Source organism: Pollachius pollachius (assembly GCF_949987615.1).
Source record: "Pollachius pollachius genome assembly, chromosome: 19".
Classification (NCBI taxonomy): Eukaryota; Metazoa; Chordata; class Actinopteri; order Gadiformes; family Gadidae; genus Pollachius; species Pollachius pollachius.
The window spans coordinates 15,825,274-15,849,405 of NC_136952.1; the positions used below are offsets into that span (position 1 = coordinate 15,825,274).

Below are 24,132 nucleotides of genomic sequence, written 5' to 3' on the forward strand. Positions count from 1 at the left end.
AGAGAGATAACGAGAGAGAGAGGGAGGCTGCTTGAGACAGCACAGTGCTTGGATCAGGGGGGAGAGAAGGGTGTGGGTGTGGGTGTGTGTATGTGTGGGGAAGGGGGGGGGGGGGGGGGGGGTGTCGGCTGAAATGTGTCTCCCCGGTTCCCTCTCTTGCGCTGCCCGTTGTGCGATCTCCCAGTTCCAAGAGCGGTCTACCGCTGACCGGACCTCTTGGACTTAATCTGCGAGGGACACATGATGAAGCCCTCCCACAGAGACCAAGACCTCAAGCTCGGCAGTGAGTAACCCCTGCCCCCCCCCCCCACTTCCTAGCCTCGTCTTCAGTACTCTATCTCCACTACTGCACGAAAGAGAGGAGGCTACAGAGGGAGGAATCTCGTTAGGAGCAGCAGTGTCTGCTCTCCAGATGACAGAGTTAAAGTTAGCCGTGTTTGTGTGTGTGTGTCGTGTGTGTTGTGTGCGTGCTGCGTACGTTAAGTTGTCTCCACCCCTCGGGTGAGTCGGACATGTGTGAGCTGTGAAGATCGGGGTGTGTGTGTGATGTGTGTTTGGTAGAGGGCTGTGCGTTTCTCTGTGGACTGGACGGCGAGCTGTGGTCCCGCGGCTGGTGTGTGGAGGCTGAGATCTCACCGGTGTGTGTGTTGCCGAGTCCCCGAGCGCCTGAGGCTGGCCTGTGGCGGTTGTGAACGTGTCTCTTCAGGCTGAAGTTTGACACAGAGTCGGGGGGGTTCCAACACGACCAACACATCAAACGGAGATCACGGCTTGTTTTTGAATTTGGCGTGGTAAATGGGAAAGTGGAATTGCCGTCTGTCTGGCTCTGTTTCGTTTTTTTCGCCCCACTATCTTTCAAACTGAGACCGGCCGACGGCTCGCGTTAAAACATTTTATATGTTTGTGTTGTGCAACGTAAAAGAAGGAAGCATGGCCCGTGAGGAAGAGGTGGGGAAATGTCAACACAGTTTTCTGTATTTGTTTTGTTTTGACTTGAGTTCTTCTCCCCTACAATGTGTCTGTTCCATTCCCGGTCTGTGGGGTCGAAGAAACATGTGGCGTATTTCTGTTCTTTGATGCCTGTTGATCCGTGTTCTTAGTACCAAGACAGGGGATTTATGTAGTCCAGGATAAACTCCGCGTGTGAGTGTGTTTCTGTTTGTGCTGTTTGCTATTAGTTAGATATTTCAGATTCAATTTCTGCTGTGTGTGTTTCAATACATGTGTTAGTGAGTACTCTTAGTGCTTGCTTGTTCATTGCTTAAGGGTGTGTGTGTGTGCGCGCATGCGTTTCCTCTGGTCTACTGATATTAATCACTACATGTATTAATCATTTCACACTTTCTTCTTGATGTGAACTGGATAATAATAATGAATTAGTGATTCCACCACATTCTATATCCAAGGTAGTAAAACATATGAAAATAAAACATAAACGATAGCATGAACAGCTTCTATTTAATTCTATTCAAAAAAATAAATAATAATAATGTTTGTTCCAATGAAATGTAATAGACAGTACATCCAGCGCTGTTTCCCCCGCTGTTTGTGCTTCACTGCTTTAAACAAGCCAATTTTTATATTTTAGTTTGTGTGTGTGTGGCATGTGTGTGGTTGTGCGTGTGTGTGTAGGACCTGTATTAAAGGGGTCTCCTTTGGGCCGTGTATCCTGTGTTCGTCCAGCATAAAGTGTTTGAGACCCAGAGACGACGTGTGTTTATGCCGCTCAAAATCACAGAGCCATTAAAGGGGTAGTGAAGGCAAAATCAGCTTTGATTTAATCTGAGTGTCCGAATTCGAGCAGAAATAGGGGGTTCATCACTTGCACTATAGAGAGGTGCACACACACAGACAAGCACGCATGAAAGCACGCACGAGCGCGCACGCACACACACTTACACACACTGGGATTAGCACACGGACACTCGCATAAACCCACACACTTGAGGATGCGCACACACATACACAGAAACACACGCATTAGGATACACACAAACACAGAAATTCTGGTGTCCACACACAGACACACGCAAGCACTCTATCTCAGCCTCTCTCTTTCTTAACGGACCACACCACACTATCGCTCTCTCTCTCACTGTCAACCTTTCCCTCTCACCCTTGTACATGCTCTCTGACACACACACACACACACACACACACACACACACACACACACACACACACACACACACACACACACACACACACACACACACACACACACACACACACACACACACACACACACACACACACACACCGAGGCTTTGTAGTGCATGCAGATGGGTCATGGTCATGCATAAAGATGACTGCTGAAGCACGCGTGTGCATGCATCCATGTTGGCCCCAAGTGGACGCTAAGCGTTTCCCTTCCACTCACCTAGCAGATCCCTGTCTCTTTCACTAGCAGTGAGCCGTCAACTTCCCAACATGACAACACACATTCAACAACCATAGCTTCATTCATTAAGAAGCAGATTCCAAAAGAAGTGAAAGTCAAAGAAGGGAAAGTCTCCCTCTGCGATGCAGTCTGAACGTCTCCTCTGGGTAACGAGTTAAGAGTGAAGAGAGATGACCTATCCGTCGCAGAAGTTCAAATGAGATTATCAATAAATAGCCATAAAGAATGAACACTTGAGTAAGTTAAGAGAAGACTTTAATGATGATGAATGTCGCCCTCATTGTATGACGAGCGTGAGGATGACTCGCAGCGTTTTGAAGCCAGGAGAGGAGCATCACGTCTGGGATGTGCACAGCCCTTATCTGCCCCGGGCTGCAGACCCACTCATGAAGCCCACATGCACTCCCTCTTAACTCCCACATCTTGCTTGATCCAAGACAGCAACTAGACACTCAGAATCGGGGGGGGGGGTTCCAAAAGGTCCCAGTCCAAAAGGTACTAGGTTCAAATCCCAACGAATGAACGTATGAATGAATGTATCTGAATTCACTCACTCTTAAGTCGCTTAGGATAGATGTAACAGCTCGATGACTAGTACGACTAGTGCATAGAATAGATAGACGGCGTCAATCCACTCCACTCTCTGTCTGCACTTGTGTATATCCTTGTGCAGATATTGCGATTGTTACTTCCTCCTCATTTTCTCCCTGTCCTCAGTTGCGTCGTGTGGTCTCCCCTTGAAGGCTGGAGAATACATTGAGGGTTAATGAACCGCCGTTTGAATATTTGGTTATTATGACCGTATTTTAAAGGCTGGCTCATCTCCATATCAAAGGATGAACTTGTCTTGAACAGATGATGGGGTGTGGGGGGTGGGGGGCAGTAGTTCTGTGTGAAGATTGTGGCAGCGTTTGAGGCCGTGTGATATGATTCCGAATTATGAACAGCCACTTTCTTCACACAGAATTCTCGCTCTGCGCCTCAGTATCTAAGTCCATAAGCGTGTGCATTGAGGTGTAAACACAGGATTTAAACTTGTGGATTTGTTTGTTTGTGGGCACTGTTGGAGAATACAGCCAGTGCAGTTTGTATGCGCTTGTTTTGGTTGAACGACACAAAGATACAGCAATGAGTCCTGCTGAACGCTCACTTGGGATATAGTGGGTGTCAATGGATGGCCAACTGCCTTCCACCGCCAGAGAAGGTGAGTTAAACAAAAATGCCAGCGTATTTACATCTCGACATGTGTCCGTGTCAACAATTAACCTGGGGTCTTAACAAACCGGCTGAATCCTTGAAGACACACACTCACACATGTGCACACACACCGCAAGTTCATTACAGGAGGCGAGAGGCCGGATCTATAAATCAAAGTGTGTAAATAAGCGTGTTTTTTTTCTTCCTGTTGAGCGGTTACTTGTTACCATGGTTACCTGTAGCACATCTCAAGGGTTGCCCAGTACATTATGAAGTGTGTGTGCACATTTTAAAGGGAGTGTGTGTGTGTATCTGTTTGCACTTGAGGGAGTGTGTGTGTGTGTGTATGTATGTTTGAGGGAGGGACTGTGCGTGTGTGTGTGTGTGTGTGTGCCTATATGTAGTGTGACAGTTGACAAAAAGCAGAAGTCATGTGTCCAATTCCTGGTATTTCATCATTTCCATTGTATGTTTTCCAGACCTGTGGGTATTCAACTGGTTAGTACCCAGAACAAATTAATCATAGCCCTCGAACAGGTTGGCTTTATCTTCTAAAAAGTCTAAATAGTTAAAAGCGCAACCAAATGTTTTGAAGGCATTTCTATTTTTTTCTGTTTCTGTCTTGGTATCTGTGCAATTGCGTTGGGGATTGATATCTACATTTTCTTACTCAGAGATATCAACCTACCTCAGACAGCACTCCACAACCATTGCGTCAGCATTCAACCCGGTTAGAACACTGACTTATTCTGTAGTTCAAACTTATCATTGCCATTATTTATATTTGTATTTATTTCTCTGTCGCACTAGAGATATCTACAAGCTCATTTTCATCTGTAGTCCCTTAGCGGGAGTAGTTGATACGAATCACCGCACCAATACATGAGGCATACAGAGCAACCATACAATCAAACACAGTGCCAGGAAATACTATTGCAAAACTAAATACACATACATTTCCTATGGTTAACCAGATATATGGTAGGCTACTAGCTCCACAGCAGAACACACTTCTGCCTGCCTTTATAGTTGATTAAGTCAATTTGATCGAGAGCCGATTGAGAGATGGTTAACTGGGATCATAACTGGGAGGATGCATGGCAGACAGGTTGATACCTGACTTTCCAGAAGAGTTTCAATACAGCCTCTCTCGAAAGGTTTTTTTTTACCCCAGAGGATTAGAAATTAACTTATTTTAAATGTTAATAAATAAATAAATATATATTTATATCAATTGAAAATTAAAATATAAACAAACCATGTAAATGTCATTTTTTAAATTCTCTCCCCACCCCCCCCTTCCCTCCCCCTTAGAGCGCCAGGTCTCCGGCAGTACGACGGGGGGCAGCGGGGGCGTTGGCGTGGCAACATCGGCCCCCATGGTAGCGGGGGCCATCAGCAGGGAGCTGTCGGACCTGCGGCCCCTGGCCCAGTTCCCCGAAGAGATCGCCTGCATCCTGACCCAGCAGGAGCAGGAGCTGTACCAGAGGGTGAGGGCCCTGGGGCCTCCTGCACAATTACACCACCTGGACACATCCGTACCTACAAATAATCAAACCGACAAACACCTGTGTACTGGAGACTTTGGACGTCTTTTTATCAATTTATTTAACTGCAAAACAATTAAGGGCAAAACACCACCTTCAAAATATTGAAAATATTCAAATATATTTTTGCAACCGAGAACAGACGCAACATAATTTATTTCTGAGACACTTGAAAGAGGATATTTTGGTCGTAATTTTGTCAAAGCCATCTCTTTCATTGCTTTATCAATTTTATCTATATTTATTCATATTTTATATATATGATTAAATGATACTCGAGTGTAGTGTCTTAGTCCGTTGTTAAAGTCATTTGAATTCGATACATAATAATATGTTGGTGGCCTGAGTCACTCCTGCAGCACTGGGGGCCGGACGTCCTGTTAGAGTGTGTGTGTGTGTGTGTGTGTGTGTGTGTGTGTGTGTGTGTGTGTGTGTGTGTGTGTGTGTGTGTGTGTGTGTGTGTCAATACCAATAACATTTCAGAATGAAATGGATAATTGGATAACAATAACGTGGAACGATCAAGCAAATGTAATAGTGCAATGATAAACTCTAATAATCCTAGACGGGAAATACGGGTGTCACAGCACAGAATTACAGGACGGTAAAATAATTACAAAGAAACATTTCAATTAAGCATATACTAAACATTGAAGAGAGCATGCAAAACATATCTCTCTATACACTACATGTGTAGAGACAGGCAATGAAGTGTAGAGCCAGACGCTGCCGCCTATATTCAACTCCTCCTGGGTTCACGTGCCCCCGCAACAAGGGTTCAGATCTCACAGTCTATGCATCCCCCCCCAAACGCTTATTAGGTTACATCCTTGGCCATAACTCATCCTATAACCAGTCTTGTTACGCACGCACAACACAAACACACACTTGCACTCACAAATGCACCAACACATCACGCAACTTACACACTGCTGTAGTCGATGAGTGCAATAAAAGGGTTAAATAAACCTCAGGTTGACTGAACCGCCCCACATTTAGGTTGGGGGTTGTATAATGACACCTTCCATCCATTAATGAATCCATTAATGATTCCATGCATCCATCATTCATTCATTCATTTATCCGATCCCCATTCCTCCAGGTGTTCCCGCTGGACTACCTGTGTTTCCTGACCCGAGACCTGGGGGGTACTGAGGGTCAGACCAAGCGCCACCCCAGCCTCAAGGCTTCTCTGTCGGGCCCGCCCTCCTCTACCCACAATGCTCAGCGACGCAACGCCGTGGAGGACCTGGTGGCCCGCTTCAACGAGGTGAGGGCGGGAGAATGAGTGTGTATCCATATTAGTTGGTATTGGATTATATTTAAACATTTTATTAATTATTTTCATATTTTCATACTTTTATGTGCTTGACAAATGAAAATGTACATTACCCATTCCAATAAAGCCCTTTTGAATTGTTTTGAGCAAAGAGTGAGGGGAAGGAGCATCATCTGAAGATGAGCTCGTATTTAAACTTCATTCTAGATTGCTTCAGGGTAGGAGAGATGTGTGTAATATGTCAATCAATAATAATCAATAATTTTGGCTAACTGACTTAATAGTTAACTTTTTTTACATTCATTCAACTTGGAGAAATAGTTAGGCTGCGTATGAAAGCTTATGTAGTCGTACGTCTCATAACCTCCACCTTCCTGGCTACCGGTCTCAGAAGGTTGGGGCTGATCTCTATGTAGGACGCTAATATGCTAATGCTATTGGCTTAGTTGCAACCTTCCCTCGGTGAGGGAGAAGGAGCTTGTTTACTGTATTTGGTATGGAGCTCGTAAAGTATGCATGCAACCGATGTTGCATAAACACAAAAACGCACACACACACACCATTACACACCAGCACAAACCAACACACACCAACACACACCAACACACACCAACACACACACACACACACACACACACACACACACACACACACACACACACACACACACACACACACACACACACACCAACACAGCAACACACACACACACACACACATACACATACACACACACACACACACAAACATATTCTGTGATGTGGCAGTTTGTTGGCTAACTTAACATACTAAACGTTGCCACTTGCAGAGCCTTTAATGCAGAATGACTTTGAGAATAAACATTGAAAATGCTTAAATACTGATAGAGAAGGGGAGATTGAGAGAGAGGGTGGGGGAGACACAAACAGACAGGGAGAGAGAGGGAGAGGGAGAGATGATGATGTCATATTTATGTTGCGTTACGTTTAACATCAGCTGGCTTTCATTTAAGTCACATCAAAAATGTGCATAGTGTCCATATATGGGCATAGTGGAGCCAGAGACTGATTACAGCTCCCTAGATGGGGGACACTGATTGGCCAGAAATAGCTGGAGGTGTTCAGTGAAGAAAACATCCGTACCTACAAATAATCAAACCGACAAACACCTGTGTACTGGAGACTTTGGACGTCTTTTTATCAATTTATTTAACTGCAAAACAATTAAGGGCAAAACAGCAGGGTGGGGTTGAGCTTGAGTTGATATCTCTATATTTACTGACATATACTTCCTGTAGAGACATTCTTTGTGATCAAATATATAAGATATAGATGTCTCAACGATCACAGATTCAAAGTAGTATGTTGTTACTATATACAATGACTACAATGTTATTACATAACGTTAAGAATAAGGTTTAAGCCATACCTTTCTATAAAAGTATGTAAGTCAAATGACTTTCACTTGGCATAAACTGAAAAAGCAACAAAAACAATACTCTGACCGAAATACAGGGCTTTAAAACTAAACTTTTTCAAATCAAATCAAATCAAATAATCACTGTCATTTATACTTAAAAGGAAATGTAACACTTGGTACGATTAAAACCTTAACAAAAAATATTAGTTGGGAAGGTGTCTGTCTGTGTGTGTGTGTGTGTGTGTGTGTGTGTGTGTGTGTGTGTGTCTGAGGGCGGGCGGGGTAATGTGGCCCCCATGCTACGTAGTACGCTGTGTGCTCATGTGTAAAGAGGGGAAGAATTCTTGGGTGACCTCAGTTATGTAATGTGCATCAAGGGGGGTTAGCACACACACACACACACACACACACACACACACACACACACACACACACACACACACACACACACACACACACACACACACACACACACACACACACACACACACACACACACACAGGGCTGGATCAAAGAGATGCCATCTTGATGCTCAGCTGTGCGGGTGTGGTTGATGGCCGTCCGTGTTGTGATGTGTTGTGTCATCACCTGTTGGATTTATAGTGCTGTTTGTTCTGGGGCTCTAACCCATCGACCCACCTCTTCATTCACACTGCTCTGGTTTATTCGGCTCGGCTTTATGTTTGTTGTTTTCCTTTTGCTGAAAATGTTCTTGATATTTTCTAAAGCCCCATCTCCTTTATTTTTCGCTGCTCTCCTTCCCTCCTGTCCGCTTTTATCTTAATCCGCTGCTTCTCTCTCTCTCCTTTCTGTTTCTCTTTCTATCCCTCTCTCTTTCTCTTCGATTCTGACACTGTTCACATCTTTCTCTGTCTATGTACCTCTCCCTCACCCTCTGTTTCTCTTACTCTCTCACTCTCTCCCTCTCTCTCTCTCTCTCTCTTTCTCTCTTTCTCTTTCTACAATCTATTGTAATCCCTTCTGTCCTTCCTCTTGTCCAACCACTAATGCCTACATGCCTTGATGTTCCCGCTACACTATGTTCTCCGATCCGCTATGTACCTTTCCCAGTGCCAGCAGCGCACGTTCTGCTTCCGATGGACTGAGCGCTCCTAAACGATGGCGGTAACTCTAGCTACAGACTGAAATCTCTAGACTGATTTGTCGTAACCGGTAGCTAGCCAGCGCCTGGCAGAAGTGCTGTGTCTGTCAGGACAGACACGGAGAATAGCTTAGAGCAGAGCTGACAAACACACACACACATACACACACACACACACACACACACACACACACCCTGTCACCCACACCCGAGTCTCGAGTGTTTGTGTGTGAGACGCTGTTTGAGTGTTTGTGTGTTTGTGTGTGTGTGTGTGTGTGTGTGTGTGTGTGTGTGTGTGTGTGTGTGTGTGTGTGTGTGTGAAAAATGTGTTTGTGTATGTCTGTTTCTGTGCCAACTGCTACGACTTGCGCCCTTGTGCAAGGCAGATTTTGAGGTTATTATATCTGGGGTTAAACAAATGCATTCATTTGACTTTGATGAAAGCAACACACACACACACACACACACACACACACACACACACACACACACACACACACACACACACACACACACACACACACACACACACACACACACACACAGAATGTGTGTGTAATGGTATTCAATAATATTAATGTATTAGTATTTAGCACCGTTTCAGACAGTGTATCATTGGATTCGTGGCAAGCGTTATTTATTATATGGTGAGTGTTAGTGTTCTACTGTTCTATTAGTGTTCTACTGAATTGTTAGCTAACCAGTGTCGTATAACTAGTATTAAGCACAGTGCTATCACATTCTATACCAAAGCCATGTTTAGAGGAATGTTCATGCAGTAGCGCATAAACATGCTAATCTGCATGTATATTTGTGGGATACTCGCTGTAGCTGTGTTAACTCTAGTGTGTGTATGTGTGTGTGTGTGTGTGTGTGTGCGCGCACAGGGTTGTGTTCTGGATGTACGCGGAGTATCTGGCCTCTGTCTTTGTATTTTTTTCGAAGGCCAAGACACTGTTGGATTAGAGGCTGTGTGTGTGTGTGTATGTGTGTGTTGTAACAACATAACAGCAGTGGCTTTCTCCTGGCTGCACACCGTGTTTGGCCTTGCCGTGAGCACAAGAAATATTCCAGGGCTGATTTGGTCTGGTCTGAAAGGGCTGTTGGTTTTTAAATGTTGAGAATCTTCAATACAGAAAGAAACTACCTACTACTACTACTACTACTACTACTTACCTTCCTATCTGCTATCCTTCCAACCAACATAGCTCCCTTCCTACCTAGGTACCCTCCTTACTTCACCTACTTACCTATATCTCAACCTGCCACCCATCATACTTACATTATTTTTGGTATTGTGGTTTCATGTCCTATTTCTCTTCAGAAGGTGGATGTATATTGATGAGCTTTTTATTCAGGATCTGATCAGTAACAGTGTGCTGATCAGAGGTCAGTCTTATGCACTTGCTCTGTGTTGGAGGACCTGAGCCGAGGAGGTCTTTTAATTGTTTATTATTTTACTATTTTGTTATTTAGCCGTTGCTAAGAGCAACGGGTGAGAGTGAGTCACACAGATTTTAGTGTTTCCCATCTCAGGGGAGACATAGAATGAGAGTGTCCGTAATAGCCTCCTGGTGTCCGAGGCTACAACTGTCACACTTACGGATCGTACTTTAAGGATGTATGTAGAGCCCCTTTCACACATGTAGTCTTTCCCAGTAAATTACCGGGAGATTTCCAGCTTGGGGTCATGTGACATTGGGACAGAGGATCGATATACCGGGAAATCTGCTCAGGCAATTTGCCTGCTCCAGACCTAGAATTATTTCTGGATCTCTGCTGGTTAGTTTGTGTTGGGAATGAGAGCAGTAACCTTGCCCGGTGAGCCGTGTAACGGGTTATACTCGTCTGACATAGACATTTCCATTTGGGGCGAGCAAACAAGTCATAAAACCCCGCTGAGGACGTATTTGAATCCGTCACTGTTAAGATTATTATGCCACTGCTATTTTTGTGATCCCATAACAATAACAATGCAGCTTATTTTGTCTGCAAACAAGCTCCTTTTTTCAAGAATGGTTGGAAACTCGACAGAATCCGAAATATGGGGGCTCCGCTCAGTCCGCTAGTTCTACGGCGGCTGGTATCGACAAGTGTTGCCTTACCGCCATGCTGCCTTCTGCTGGACCGGCCCCTCTTACGGCATTGCCGTTCCATGTGTGACAGGGCGCATCACTTTCCATAACGTAGCTGCATGTGTGAGTAGTGAAAACCACTAGCGGTGCCTGAAAGGTTGTCCCAGTGATTGACCTGGACCCATGTGTGGAAGGGGCTTAAGTTTGCATAAGCAGATAAGGGGCTGCCTCTTTTCTAAAGGAGAGTACTTCTTCATACGTGTGTTGTTAGAAAAACGGTCTGCAACAACAACATGGACTAATGATGTTAATGGCCCCAACTTTTCGGCCAATCTTATGAGGCATCATTCTCTTACATTTTAAACCTGCAAGCCTTATGGCCTCTGTTTAAGGAGCAGGTAGGGGGGTCAGGGCATCCTGACCTTGGATACCTATGGGGGTACACTGCGGACACAGAGGGGTATTAAAGATCTGTCCCCTGCTCCCTTTTCTCCAGGTGAGCTCGTGGGTGACGTGGCTGGTCCTGACAGCCAGCTCCATGGAGGAGAAGAGGGAGGTGTTTTCCTACCTGGTGCACACCGCCCGCTGCTGCTGGAACATGGGCAACTACAATGCTGTCATGGAGTTCCTGGCCGGGCTGCGGTGAGGCGGCCTTTAAAGCACACATGTCTGTCCTGTTCGTGTCTGACGTGGGGCCCCGGAGGGCTGGCTGACGTTAGTGTTCTTAGTGAACGGGAATCTTTAAAACACCAATAGGGACACATGCAAACATGTGCACACGCATGTACACAGAAACAAACACGGGCAAAGATACACAAACAAACGAGCAGGCGCAAATGCGTATAAATGCATGGACATCATTATACATTTTACTGACATTATGTACTGACAAGGAAAACCTTCACACACACTGTTTATCTGTTTGATATAATAATACATTTATCCTTATACGCTTATCTAAATATTCAAAGATGCTTGAATACAGCTTGAAAAGGTGTTTAATACATTTTGAATTGTGTGTGTGTGCGTGCGGGTGTGTGTGTGTGTGTGTGTGTGTGTGTGTGTGTGTGTGTGTGTTCGCATACTGCAGCTCTCGCAAGGTGCTGAAGATGTGGCAGTTCATGGAACAGGCGGACATTGAGACTATGCGGGGACTGAAGGACGCCATGGCCCAGCACGAGTCCTCCGCAGAGTACAAGAAGCTGCTCACCAGGGCACTCAATATCCCAGGATGCAAGGTGGCTCTTACCCTGACCTGGACCCCAACCCTAACCAGCCATCATGTCCTTTATTTAAAAACTTTATAAGATATAATGCATGATCTCAGTGATCTGTCCGGTGCATCAAAATCTCTGTTTTCGTTGATGAGATGTTGTCTGTTGGTTTGTCTGTTGGTTTATCTGTTTCCTTGTGTTTATTTAGTGTGTTTGTTTGGCTAAAGAAACCCTGAGAACGTGAATACATACCTAGAGGCCATATTTCTCATGATCTTTAACTTCCTGTTCTCCTGTGTGCCTAGCTCTTTAACTAACTAACTGTGTGTCTGTCTGTCTGTCTGTCTGTCTGTGTGTCTGTCAGGTGGTTCCGTTCTGCGGCGTCTTCCTGAAGGAGCTGAGCGACGCACTGGACGGGACCGCCAGCATCATCAGCCTCAAAGCCCCGCTGGAAAACACAGACTCAGACTCACTGGAGGTAAACACACACACACACACACACACACACACACACACACACACACACACACACACACACACACACACACACACACACACACACACACACACACACAATGTGACTCTGGTGTCAGACGGCAATGTTTGGTTGATTTTCCTCCTGTGCGTGTCAGTTTGTGTCCGACTACCACGGCCAGCAGCATTTCATGTCCCGCTCTGGTCCCGACGGTCTCCATGTCCCAGAGAAGGAAGCCACTGTCAGCAACATCCTGCAGATCATCCGGTAGGCTCCCCCCTCCACCCTCACCCTCCAACTCCTTCACCCCAGCAGCTCAGTGGAGAAACATTACAGAAGCTGAGTTTCACACTGTTTTCACCTGAAACCACCTGGGTAGTCGCATCTCCTCTCGCCCACCCTTCTCTCTCTGTCCCTCGCGGTCTCCCTCTTTTCCTGCCTCTTCTCTCTCTCTGTCATTCTCTCGTCTCTTACTCAATTTAGTGGTTTCTGTGTATCCTCACCATGACACTCATGATAAGATACATAGAAAATAATTGTCATGTCCTTCGACTTTGGGGCTGGAACCCGGCTGGTAGGCAAACACTCCTAACCTACCTACCTAACACCCCACTTGGAGACTGTCCAGCCATCTTACTGGTTTGTTCTCTGTCTGCCGCAGGTCCTGTAACCGTAGCCTGGAGGCGGATGATTCAGACGAAACGACCAGTCACAGCCCTTCCTCGGTGGCCCCGCCCCCAACCTCCCGGAACAACTCGTTCAGGGAGCGAAGCTACAATCCGTTAGTATTAACGTAATCTTCGGTGCTTACTAACCCTTTGCTTACTTGGACTTTAGACTATTCAATTAATAGGTCTTTATTACAGAGGGCTAATAGAGGTGAGAGCCGTTGTTATTTAGACCTTAGACTTAGGTGGAGACTATATATTAGATACTCTCTGATATGACCATATGCTCTGTCTGGCCAAGTCCTTTAGAACACTGCTGTACCAACATACAGTGGAGTCGTAAGGACACACACTCACTCTTATACACGCACACAGTCAAGTTTATTTGCGTAGCCATTTCCAGAATTATGCTTTCAAAGGACTTGACATGCCCCATAAAGGCACAAACACACAAGCATGCACACACACACACACACACACACACACACACACACACACACACACACACACACACACACACACACACACACACGTACAAACACATCTTCCATGTGATGCTTGGATTTGGTTTGACAATGGCTCAGTGACCTTGAAAATGGCTCAGAGAGCTACTCAGTGTGTTCATGAATGAGCATTGAGAGGTCATTGTGTAGTAAGACGTAAGATGGTTAAGGTTTAAGATCGCCAGCTTCCATTTTCAGCCAATTTTAGCATTCATAACATATGACACATTTGATGTCTGGGGACCATGACTGCATAACCATTTAAAATAGATAGATTTTGCTGCTTTATCTCTCTTTTTGCTTCTCCGAAGCATAACTACCCTACCCATAAACCTTGGCAGTTGTACAGGCGCCCGCTAGTTCAGTATTATTCTTTACATGCAATCTTCTACTTGATTTGAAGTACAATTAAAAAATTAAATATGGCTTAGGCTCTTCGCATCACATTGGCCAGGACTACCCTGCTCTACACACTAAATATACTAAAACGATCGTTCTTATGAATGCAACCGCTGTTCTATTAGTAGTACAACGTTCTAGAAGTTGTCGAGAACTTGATAGATACTCGTTTGACTTTTGATTTTATTTGAAGGACTTGTTCTAGAAAATACTTTTATCATGTGCTAAATTGCGCATGATTCCTGGTTAGCTCGCACACCATATTTTATTAATCATTCATTTTTGCCCTCTTTTTTTATTGCAATCCCCGGCTGGATCCAATATGGATGCCAAGATAGCTGCCAGACATAATTTGACTCATAATTTGTTTTTTTCCACCTGAATTTCCATGATCCACGTTGTTCATGGCAGCACAGACGCCTGGTGTTCCTGTCTGTGGTGGATCTTTGCATGGCTCCCTCCAATTACCCTTCATAAGACACAACCTAATGGATTAATACAGGAATAAGTTCTCAGACTGTTATCCTGAGGAAGCGGTGGTTTAAATAAACAACCGGGAGAAACAACACATACCCTTTCTGGGCTTTCCTGCCGGTACAGGAAACATAAAGAGTCCTGTTAGATCTCAGCATGCAGCTGTCGGCCGACGGCGCCATTTTGGATCCACCTCATTTGTTGTGCTGAACATATTAGCCGGTTGGTTGATTTAACCGTGATGAGGTGTCATCAACAAGGTAGTCTGAGGACACAGAGGATTGAACCCAGAACCCTTCAGATGGGCGTTGATCGTCCTTTAACTTCCTGCTCCTCTCACATCCTGCTTTCTTCTCTTTCTCCTCCTCCTCCTCCTCCTCCTCCTCTTCACCGTAGTTCCCGCTCTTCCAAGATAGCCCCTGAAGCCAGTCGGGTCTTGTAAGTGGTCTGGAGACAACACAGGAGATGAGCACTTCATGAAAAGAATCTTGACTATGTTAACAATGAATGGTATTTAAGGCATGACTAACAAAGCAACGCAGTTCAAACAGTTACAACAATAATGGGGGGAAACATTAAAATTAACTAGGGGATAGAAACAGAGGGAGCGCTCGATAAATCAAATGAACAGATGAACAGAAACACATATAAGTTACAAATACAACTGAAAACTGTTTAAAGTGTAGGCTGTATCTATGTACTACAGAATGGTTCAGGGTGTCCCCGTTAAACACTTCCTCTCAATGAGCCGAGAGCCTCTAACCTATTCATGGGTTACCGGGATCCCTGTACAGGAAGACACTCCGGAATCCATTAACGGTCTGGCCCGGCGTTCTGAATGACCTGTTTGAATGAGTGGAAGAGCCCATTAACTCTGATGACGCTTGAATTGGACTGTCACTCCAAGAATGGCTGGAGGTGAAACATGGAGTGGATTGTATTCCAACATGGAATGTGTTTGACCCTAGATAAGGTGTTTTGTACTGGCCCTTGTGAAGAATGCATGGGTGATCTTCTGATGACTAGAATGGCCTTGGAGATCTTACTCTTACATCCACCTCTCTTCCTTCCTTCCATCTCCGTCTCTCACACTCTCCCACTTCCTTTGTCTTTCTCTCTACATCTATCTCACCCCACATCTCCCCCTCCTCTGTATCTCTCTCTCTCTGTATCTCTCTCTCTCTCTCTCTCTCTCTCTCTCTCTCTCTCTCTCTCTCTCTCTCTCTCTCTCTCTCTCTCTCTCTCCAGGTTCACAGTGGGGGATGTGTCTGATGCGGAGGCTGAGCCGTGCCTGGAGGCGGGGGGGAAGGAGGTTGAGTTCCAGGGAACCGAGGAGACCCACCCCGCCTTCGCCCACAACACAGAGATCATACCCTGGTAACACACACATACACACAACATTTAAAAAACACACATTTACATTTAGACGCACAACATTTACCCTTACACTAACACAACATTTACACACACTCATTTACAGTTACACACACACGCCAAATTTAACCACACACATTTACACACACACACACACACACACACACACACACACACACTAACATATATTCACACTCCTCCTGCAGGTACGTGCTGTCCCTGCAGCCCAACACACATCAGTTCCTGCTGCAGGGCGCTACGGTGATCCACTACGACCAGGACAGCCACCTCAGCGCCCGCTGCCTCCTCACACTGCAGCCCGACAACACCACCCTCACCTGGGGTAAGGGCCAGAGGAAGGCCCCCTGAGAAACACACAGCACAGGCACTTTATTATGATCACATGAAGTCTACACTGAAGTTCACATTGTGTATTTCCTTAATTATCCCATTCTACACATTTGATAATTGACTCGTAAATCCGTTGTAAACATGTGAATCCAACATCTGACTGTTGTTTACCTCCATGGCAGGGAAGCCTCGGTGCGGAGGACCCCCAGCGGCGGAGCCTCCAGTGGGGCTTGGCCAAACCGTGTTTGCTGGTCTGGCCGAAGGCCTGCTGGATCTGGGGGTGGTCAAGGTACCCCTGGGACAAGACTTTAGTTGTTTAGTAGTAGAACATGTGCATAATTATATATATATATATATATATATATATATATATATATATATATGTGTAATTTGTTTATTTAGTTGTTCACTTTTAAAAACATTGTTAATGCGCACAGCAAGTAAGGAGCTTTCATTTTGAAATGCCAGGCGGTGTTCCTGGGTCACCATGGGGCAGACGTCCACGCTGTGTGTCTTCAAAACAAACTGAGCCAAATGACGGCTGAAGACAACGCGCTCACACTGCTCTACGGCCTCAGCACCACCGACAACAGGTAGGCCCCTCTTAATGAGGCTTCAAGTCGAAAGCCACTATTTAATGATGCTCGAAGCAGCTCTAAGCATGAAACTCTACTTTTCTACTGCATTATTAATTTTATAATACACTATCATAATGTTTGTCATCATCTTCACTGCCGTTGAATGACAAAAAGCGTATTGGTAGCATAATCTTAATCTACTGTGACTCCGCCTCTGATAGGCTGCTTCACTTTGTGGCACCCAATCACACGGCCCAGGCGCTTTACAAGGGCCTATCAGAGCTGGTGAACGCCACCAGGAAACTGAAGAAGTTCCCCGACCAAAGACTGCAGTGGCTGAGGAGACAGTATGTCAGCTTGTATCAGGTAGGTTAAGGATGCTTTTGTTAAATATTATGGGTGATATCTGGCGTGATGTTTGGGGAGAAATATAAGGGGAGATATTTGTGTGATATTTTGAATGATTGTTAGCTGATACTGGGCTATTTGGTGTAATGTTTGGTGTGCTATTTGGAAGCTATGTGGGCTGATATTTGGGCTGATATTTGGGCTGGTATTGGGATGATTTCTGGTGTAATATTGGTATGATACTTGGTGTGATATCTGGAGGGCATTTGGCATGACATTTGACAGAATATCTGGCTGTCATGTGCCCTTACAGTTGATGTGATATATACGTGATATGTGCCGTGTGTCGTGTCAGGAGGAGGGGCGGTACGAGGGCCCGTCTCTGGCCCAGGCCATCGAGCTGTTCGGGGGGCGGCGCTGGAACATGGGCGCCGGCGGGGCAGAGAAGGCGGGCGGCCAGAAGAACAACACGCTGGGAAACGACAAGACCAAGAAGAAGAAGAAGGTCCTCGTCAGGGTCAGCAAAAACGATTTGCGCTTTTGTTTTGAAGGATATGTCACTTTCTATTTAGTAATGTCATTGATGTCCTTTAGCAGATGTTTGAATCGTCATAGGGTGTTTTGGGATGAATGTCACTAAGGAGCAGATATTAGTTGGGGCATATTACTCAAGCATTGTTGTGGATATATTTTAGCGTAAGGAAATCTTATATTTCTAATGTATGTCATATCATTTTAATGTTCTAATGGTTAAATAACATCCACCCACTCATCCCATCCTACCATTCCGCAGTTAACCTTCTCTGCTGGTCAATGGTCAATTAAGATAACATTAATTACATCATTGTCTTCCTCCTGCTGATGGTCTGTGTCAGACTGCAAGCTGTATAAACCAAATCACTTCCAAAAAATGCTGTGATGCTTGGCTCGTTACTGACGTCGTTGACCGGTTGTTCACAGGGAGACAGCGGGGATGTTACGGACGATGAGATGGTTTCCCGAAAGACCCGGAGCTGTAAGGAAGCCCTGGGCCGGAACGGAATGGAGTTCAACGACAGCATTGACCAGGACGAGTCAGGTAGGAACTCCTCAGGGCTTGTACATGGAAGGATGGAAGTAATGCTCCACTAACTAAATAAATTAAATAATAATAATATATATATTACTATATTTTCTAGACATCACATAGCTAGTGCAGTGCTCCTTCAAACGTGGCCTTCGATACTGCAGCTTGCAGCTTTTTCGAGCGCCTTTCATCCAAACAACTTCACATCAACATTGCACTTCCTCGGGTCCTCAGCAGTACACCTGCCAGTGCAGTGCCCGTTCCGTGCCTGTTGTCAGAACGAACCAATTGTCAAAGCTTTCTCTAGAACTGCTAATTTGAACTACTTCTACCTCGATTCTGCACATCCTTTGGTCACTAGCAATAGACCCACCGAGTCCATCTGATGAACGATGGTTCAGGACAGACAGACAGGCAGGCAGACAGCCATGGGTTCCTCTTAATATAGTTACATATTAGTTAGGACCCTTAACGTACCCAACGTTACCTGTTGATAATAGACGTAGTTTTGCATCCCAAAATTTAATTGAAAGTAAATAAGTGCATTTATATAAATTAATAAATTAAATATTTCTGTTTGATCTTTTCCCCTCCACACAGAGGACAGCTTTCCTGGACCATTCTCCCTGTCAGCCAATAGGAGCCCAGCGATGCTGGCCTCTTCCTCTTCCTCCTCCACCTCCTCCTCTTCCTCATCCAGCATGGTAGGGGCCGTTCCGACCCGCCCCCAGGCCTCTCCCGTCCTATCAGGGACCGCAAAGACACCGCCGCCTGGGTACGTGTCATCGGATCACATCATGCTTCTTTTTTCCTACTTACGTTAATTACTGTTGATTGTGAGTTGTTGTTGTTGTTGTTTACTAGTGCATGGAGCAGCCGGTCGTGGCACGGCAGGTGCAAAGGTTGCTTCAAAGGTTTCCAGAACCTGATGATCTCAGACAGCTCCATGAGCTTCATTGAGTTTGTGGAGCTCTTCAAGTCCTTCAGGTAGGAACCCTAACCCTGGCCTCAACTCGATCACTCCAAAGCCTTCTCTTAGACTTGAGACTTGTGGACAGGACTACGTCGGGTTGGATGGTGAAGAGTGTGTTTTGTGTTTTTTGCTAGCATCCGCAGCAGGAAAGACCTGAAGGAGCTCTTCGATACGTTTGCTGTCCCCGTGAGCCGATCCAGTCCTGAGTCGGCGCCCCTCTACACCAACCTGCGCATCGACGACTTGGACATGGGACTCCAGCCGGACCTCGGTACCCATCCACATGCTAACATGCCACATGCTAACATACCTCATAAAAAGATACCTCATACTAACATGCCACATGCTAACATACCTCATACAAAGATATTTCATACTCACATGCCCCATTCTAACATACCTTATGCTATCACTCCAATATACCACATGCTAACATACCTCATACAAAGATATCTCATGCTAACATGCCCCATGCTAACATACCAAATGCTAATGTATCCCATGCTAACAAACTCTCCCCTCCCTCTCTCTCTCTCTCTCTCTCCCTCTCCCTCTCCCTCTCCCTCCCTCCCTCTCTCTCTCAGACTTGTTGACCAGGAACGGGTCAGACCTGGGCCTCTTCATCCGAACGCAGCAGCAGATGACGGACAACCAGAAGCAGATATCAGACGCCATTGCGGCGGCGAGCATCGTGACCAACGGCACGGGCGTGGAGAACGCCTCGCTCGGGGTCCTGGGCATGGCCATTCCCCAGCTCAACGACTTCCTGGTCAACTGCCAGAGAGAGCACCTGAGCTATGACAACATCCTCAGCATCATACAGGTAGTGGAATAGAGCCCCAACAATTTACAGTTGTGAGTGCAGGTAGAGTTCTGAGGTCGACTTCTAGTTTGATGCTGTGTTTTAAAGTCAGGCCGGGTCCAAGTTGGGATTAATTATCAATTACTATCAATAATATATAGTTTGGACGTTTGGTTCTAAATGGTAGATTGTAGAGTTTGAGCACGACGGGCCAGGGAAGCTATAAATGTTGTGGTAGAGTGGTAGAGAGAGTTTACTTCCAGTAAAGGATGTGGGTTGTTGCTGTTAATGGACGAATGGCTACCTTGAATAATAAACCGAAAGCTCTTGGGGGTAGGGTTGAAATAGTAGCTTGAGAGTGTTTGAGGTTTGTGAGGAAATAGGGGAGATATGGTTTGATTCAGTTAGATTAATGATGATGATTATTTATTTAAACACTGCACAACTAACTACAAATTCATGGAATGGGTGGATGGACAGACTGACTGATGGAAAAATGAGCAGATGAGCGGGAATGCTTTGCCAAATTGACGAATCTAGAGTAAAGGAGGAACAGAATCAGACTGATCAAGAGACTTGCACTACGACAGAGAGAGGAGACAGAGGAACTAGAGATGATAGAAGATGATTAGCAGAGAGAGAGACAGTGAAAGAGTGTGAGGGGGATTAAAGAAAGATTGATGGAGGTTCAGAGGAAAGGAACTAAGGAAGCTGTAAACAGGAAATGACAGAGTGGGTCGATGACTTTAATGAGCTTTAATTCATTTTGTCTGCTTCAGAAATTTGAGCCGTCGTCGAGCATGCGACAGATGGGCTGGATGTCATTTGAAGGCTTTGCCAGGTTGGTAGTGTTAGTATTCATATTACAGTAAAACAACTGTACTTCTGTTAGGAATACCACTCAATTTAAAATGTTAACAACAATTTAGATGTTTAAAATAATAAAAGGCGAGAAGTTTTTGACAATTGAGTACATTGTTTTAATTTAATTATTTAAATAAATTAAATTATTACACATTGTTACTACATTTTATTATAATTAAATTATACTTCATTCAATATAGTTTACCTATAAAACATACTTCATAGATTTTATTATAATAATGTTCTGAATGTTTTTTACTTTTAATCCGGTTATTTAATTTCATATTCTCTCTGTGCCTTTTTTTTCTTTGCATTCACTTGCTTGGCCCTCCCTCACTCACTCACACACTCACTCCCTCCCCCCGTCCTCCAGGTATCTGATGGACAAGGAGAACTGTGCGTCGCGTCACGAAGAGTCTCAGGTGGACCCGGCGGAGCTGCAGCACCCCCTCTCCTACTACTACATCGAGTCGTCCCACAACACCTACCTGACTGGACACCAGCTCAAAGGGGAGTCCTCTGTGGAGCTCTACAGCCAGGTGAGGGGGGTGGAGGATGGACGGATGGACAGATGGACATATGATGAATTATGGATGGATGAATGATGGATGGGTGGAGGATGAATGGACGGATGGATGGATGGGTGAATGGATGGATTATGGACAGATGAATGATGGATGGATGATGAATTGATGGATGATGGATGAATGATGGATGGATTGGTGGCTGGTGGATGAATGATGAAGAAACAGATGGATTGACGGACAGGCAGACAGACAGGAGGGCATGCAGACTTATGTCATTATCATCGTTCTCAGGGGCTGATACATTAGTTTTAAAATGGGAGGTTTTTGGTCTGCTTCTCCATCTCATTGAAGAAAGCCTGATGGATTCACAAAGAAATGCAGTTACTCAAAATTCCTCTTTCCGTATTAAACCCAATGTTTTTCCTCTCCTCTCGGTTGCCGTGGTGATGCAGGTCCTTCTGCAGGGCTGCAGGAGTGTGGAGCTGGACTGCTGGGATGGAGACGACGGCATGCCGGTCATCTATCACGGACACACCCTCACCACCAAGATACCCTTCAAGGTAGATGAACCCCCCCCCCCCCCCCGACACACACACACACACACACACACACACACATACCACCAAGATACCCTTCAAGGTATATATACCTCCCTTACACACAAACAGACACACACGCAAATTCACAGACGCACGTGCATGTATGCACACACGCCACCAAGGTAAGATTGGGGTTCCTAGGGTTCATCTTGAGGGAGTCCAGAAACACCCCAAAACAAATAAAATACATGGTCTAAATCTCACGAGGACTTGTGTGCTTGTTTTTTTGCCAATTTATTTGTGTTTCCAGCAATGTCCACATTCGGTTTAAATTCAGTTCATCCGGTATTATATACAGTCTATGTACGTACACACTGGAGCCCCACGGGTCAACCGGTATATGATCTTCTTTTTTACTGTTGTAGAGCTAGTGGAATTCACTTCTAAGCAGTGATTTTCATCCACTGGGAAAATTTTGAAACGTGAGACTTCTCCAGTTTAATTGTGTTTTAGCCAAGCGGTTGTTGAGGGCAGGGTACTGGGCCTTGTGATTGGAATACTGTGTAGAAGTATTGACCGAACCATGGCTCTATAGACAGGAGTGCTGCTGCCTGGCAGGACTAGACACACAGGACTCATATCGGTGATCACGTCTTTAGTTCCCCGCGTTGCATCGCTGTTACATCGCAGATCGTGAATATCCAATAGCTTTCATGCTTAAAACATTTGAAAATTTGAAAACCCACCCCAGTCAGCTACCACCACAAATAGAATCTAATTCTGTGGGAAGCACCGTAATGTGTACATTATCGTTGTAAAGTTACAACAACGGGAAACACATTCACAAAGTAACTTATATTACGGTTGTTTTGTCCATGGTTAACAGCGCTGGGCTTCCCAAAATTACATTATCTTCGATGTTTGGGTAGTCGACTCATCTAATGTAAAGTTATCAAGTCAACATTATGTAACCTAACTATTTAATTAAATATTAAAGTCGATAATACATGAACGCATCCGTGAACAAGATTTCTGCATGCGTTTGCCTACTTTACAAAGTATTATGTTAACGTGCTGATTAAGAGACTCCTAGCGGCAAAAATGACATATTATACATTTTATGAGTGTCAAATAAAACACAGCCTTCATCTATAAATCTTAAACCCTGTCCTGTTCCTTCCCGTGATTCCAAAGGACGTGGTGGAAGCGGTAAACCGCTCAGCATTTGTTAACTCCGACATGCCCGTCATCCTGTCCATAGAGAACCACTGCTCCCTGCCCCAGCAACGCAAGATGGCCGACATCTTCAAGGTAGGACGCACAACCATGGAACCCGGGATGACATCAATAATGAACAAAATGGCACTACATATATATATAACTACTTATAAAGTGGTCTGATAAGAGTCGGGAAGGAATGTCTTTTTTATGGTTATTTGTGGTCCTCTGTAGAATCAGGTCTGTAAGTTTGTTTGGATAAAGGAGCTTGAGGCTTCCTCACAGGAGGGGGTCCCTCTGAGGATTCAGACAACAATCTGTTGTCAGAATCTCTCTCCCTCTCGTCTCACTCCTCCTCTCTCCTCTCACTCCTCCTCTCTCCTCTCTTCTCCTCTCTCTTCTCCTTTGCCTCTCAGCCTTTCTACCCTCTCTTCTCTCTCCTCCCTCTCCTTTCTTCTCTCCCCCTCTTAACTCTGACCTCCCTCCCTCCCTCCCTTCCTCCCTCCCTCCTCTCCATCCTCCCCTCATTAAAGGGCAATGCGAGTGATTAAACCATCGTAGCATCTTAGCTAAAACGTCTGCTAACGAACAATCTCATCAGTCAAAATGTCTTCCGTGTGCCGACTCTGCTGAAAAACGTTTAATGTGAGTGTGCCCTCGACCACAAATGTAATCGATAGCATTATAGCATTTTTTTTTATCATGGAAATCAATGCGCAAAGAGTTTGAGTGTTTGGGAATGAAAACAAGATGGTGAAT

General features: G+C 45.1%; 1 protein-coding gene across 4 annotated transcripts in view; it reads left to right on the forward strand.

Annotated features, from left to right (window-relative positions):
* plce1 (phospholipase C, epsilon 1) overlaps positions 1-24,132 on the forward strand; it is a 79,426-nt gene that overhangs the window by 37,016 nt on the left and 18,278 nt on the right. For all 4 annotated transcript variants that reach the window (XR_013812637.1, XM_079756505.1, XM_079756507.1 and 1 more), the window contains exons 8-29: positions 4,913-5,088; positions 6,248-6,415; positions 11,497-11,642; positions 12,091-12,238; positions 12,579-12,692; positions 12,847-12,956; positions 13,351-13,470; positions 15,982-16,110; positions 16,314-16,450; positions 16,641-16,747; positions 16,927-17,051; positions 17,258-17,402; positions 17,740-17,901; positions 18,345-18,462; positions 19,051-19,225; positions 19,315-19,437; positions 19,558-19,694; positions 20,008-20,246; positions 21,005-21,066; positions 21,463-21,628; positions 22,069-22,176; positions 23,350-23,466. Coding sequence is in view for 3 of the 4 variants with exons in the window: in XM_079756505.1 (XP_079612631.1) it covers positions 4,913-5,088; positions 6,248-6,415; positions 11,497-11,642; positions 12,091-12,238; positions 12,579-12,692; positions 12,847-12,956; positions 13,351-13,470; positions 15,982-16,110; positions 16,314-16,450; positions 16,641-16,747; positions 16,927-17,051; positions 17,258-17,402; positions 17,740-17,901; positions 18,345-18,462; positions 19,051-19,225; positions 19,315-19,437; positions 19,558-19,694; positions 20,008-20,246; positions 21,005-21,066; positions 21,463-21,628; positions 22,069-22,176; positions 23,350-23,466 (3,032 nt within the window). In the remaining variant the exon portion in view is untranslated. The remainder of the gene's footprint in view (positions 1-4,912; positions 5,089-6,247; positions 6,416-11,496; positions 11,643-12,090; positions 12,239-12,578; positions 12,693-12,846; positions 12,957-13,350; positions 13,471-15,981; positions 16,111-16,313; positions 16,451-16,640; positions 16,748-16,926; positions 17,052-17,257; positions 17,403-17,739; positions 17,902-18,344; positions 18,463-19,050; positions 19,226-19,314; positions 19,438-19,557; positions 19,695-20,007; positions 20,247-21,004; positions 21,067-21,462; positions 21,629-22,068; positions 22,177-23,349; positions 23,467-24,132) is intronic.